Source organism: Cupressus sempervirens, chromosome 11, assembly GCF_028749045.1.
Source record: "Cupressus sempervirens isolate cs-2001-9-10 chromosome 11, ASM2874904v1, whole genome shotgun sequence".
Lineage (NCBI taxonomy): Eukaryota > Viridiplantae > Streptophyta > Pinopsida > Cupressales > Cupressaceae > Cupressus > Cupressus sempervirens.
This window is the reverse complement of record NC_143128.1, coordinates 790,390,906-790,393,064: the sequence shown is the minus strand read 5'-3', so window position 1 is coordinate 790,393,064 and position 2,159 is coordinate 790,390,906. Positions and strand designations below refer to the sequence as shown.

The following is a 2,159-nucleotide window of genomic DNA, read 5'->3' as shown; positions in this document are numbered from 1 at the left end:
TTTTTGGATGTTAACATTGCTATGTACACTAAGGCATGCATTTGTAACAATGTTATTATGCAGATCCAGGTGCAAGCTAATAAAGTTGCCCTAGAAGTTGCTCACCTGCAGGAGATGTTAAATCACTGGGGCAATGCTCCCTGCACTATTGCCAGAGTGCCTCCTGATGCTTCGGCTGATGTCTCGACACCTCGTGGTTGTCGTTCTCGATGCCAGTCCTCAAAATGCCACTCGCACACGTTGCGCTTTTAGGCTTCTCGCCACCACTCTCCCAGTGGCGGTGATGGCGGATGGAGGTGCCGCTCTACTTCCCCACCCCGTGGTGGTTCTGGCTGGTCCTCGACTCCTCCTCCTGGTCCTCGGTGGGCACAGTCTAGAAAGTATCCTCGCCTAGCCTTGGTGATTTCTCCTTCGTGGCCCGAGGTTAAAGATGTGGAGATTGCCATTGATCCTATTGCTGTTGATGACGACTGGACTGTTCCCAGCCCGCCCCAGAATCCCACTGATGCGTGGGATTTTCCTGACAAAGATGATCCTCCTCCCTCGGCTGGCACTGCTGTGGCCGCCTGAGGTTGCTTATTATGTTTTTTTTATATGAATAGTTGCTGTTTTCGACTGATGCCATGTTTTTAAGTCCAGCTTCGGTCGTGTGAACTCTTTCGTGAGGTGATCTTGTATCCCCCGGCCCCTTTTTTGTGAATTGTATTCTTAGTATATTTTTATTAATAAAAAAGGACTATTCATCAAAAAAATTCCGATATGATTTTGAAAGTGGATTTTCTCTGATTTTTAACCGTATATCAATTTGGTAACATTTGTTGTTTACATATTTTTGCGGTGCCCTGTTTTACCCCTGTCCATCGACTAAAATTATGACAATTTCAGATAGCAATTAATTGCCTGAACATTGTTGATTGAAAAATTTCTTTCGATTCAAAACGAAAAGAGGACATGTGATGGAGAAAGCATTTACAAGGGTAGGAAATCTAAAAGTGCTAATTTGTGGCATTAGGCATACATCTGTTTGTGCTGCGGCGGCGGATAAACGGAGAGTGGAATATTGGGATACATTTGGTAATTGGCGTTGGCGTTTGCATATGGAGATGGAGATGAGAAAGGAGGATAAGTACCCATCGTCACACCGCTTAATCTCGCGCTTTCTGGCGTGTTTTGATATCTCCCTTGCTGTGGAAGTGTGGTGAAGAATTGAGGGGGATTAACATGGTGAGGTTGCAAGAAACGGAGAGAGAAATTGACGGTGCCGTGAGGCCTTCCTTCCTTTGTCTTCAGGCGATAGGAGAGGCAATTGAGGGAATGGGGATGTCCGAACCCATTGAAGATATCAGAGAGGGGCACTCTGCTCCACCCCACGCAATTCTGCCCATGCATCGTCTTGCAAAAGATTTGTATGTTGAGGGCCATATTTGCCCCTAATTTGCTCATGAGCATCAACTGTAGCTTGTCCTTCCACACTGGATCACACCCTCCTTCTTCGTCGACGCCTGTCGATACGCGTTGTGACAAATCATCATCTGCGGTGACAATGGCGTAGGTGCGCATTCTTCTCCCCAACTTTCTTACATTTTCGAGATCAGCAGCAGAGATTGACGATATCTCCACTATCCTTGCAGTCTCCATAAATAGAGTTGAAGTATCAGATGTTGATCAATAATAATCAGAGATGCAGATATTAAGAAACCTCGTAATTTGCTCCCCCGGATCAGTTTCTCCTTCTGATGAGAAAAGTGTGTCTTCGCCTGTCGAGTATGTGCGGAAAATGGTTGATTCTGAGTAATAAAAGAGATCAGGGGTGAGTAGAGTATAAATATCAACCCATTTTGCCGCGTCTCATATCAGATGCGAGGAAGCGGTCAAATTTGGCGTGTTGGATTATAATTTCATTCAAGTTTCCTCGAGATTTCACGGAATCAGCTTCGCCTTCTCATCCGTCCCCCCGAATTCGTCTGTTTTCATTTCCATCGAGCCTACGACGCGGTTCGACTTCCGTACACGAATAGTTCTGATTCCGTTTTCTATGAAGGCATCTAACAACGAAATGGCTGAAGAGCCGATCGAATGGCTAATGATTATAATTTATTAATTATTTTAATATTATAAAATAGTTGTATTTTTATTATAATAATATTTTATATATGTCA

The 2,159-nt window shown here is 44.2% G+C and overlaps 1 protein-coding gene across 1 annotated transcript; it reads right to left on the bottom strand.

Annotated features, from left to right (window-relative positions):
- Positions 1-776: 776 nt before the first annotated feature.
- LOC149531968 (BON1-associated protein 2-like) lies at positions 777-1,778 on the bottom strand. The gene has a single exon (XM_089809730.1). The coding sequence runs from the start codon at positions 1,636-1,638 to the stop codon at positions 1,009-1,011; it is 630 nt and encodes a 209-aa protein (XP_089665856.1). The 5' UTR covers positions 1,639-1,778; the 3' UTR covers positions 777-1,008.
- Positions 1,779-2,159: the final 381 nt, after the last annotated feature.

Bases quoted from the DNA above. Each gene is read 5' to 3' on its own strand.
- LOC149531968 (XM_089809730.1), bottom strand. From the start codon at position 1,638: ATGGAGACTGCAAGGATAGTGGAGATATCGTCAATCTCTGCTGCTGAT.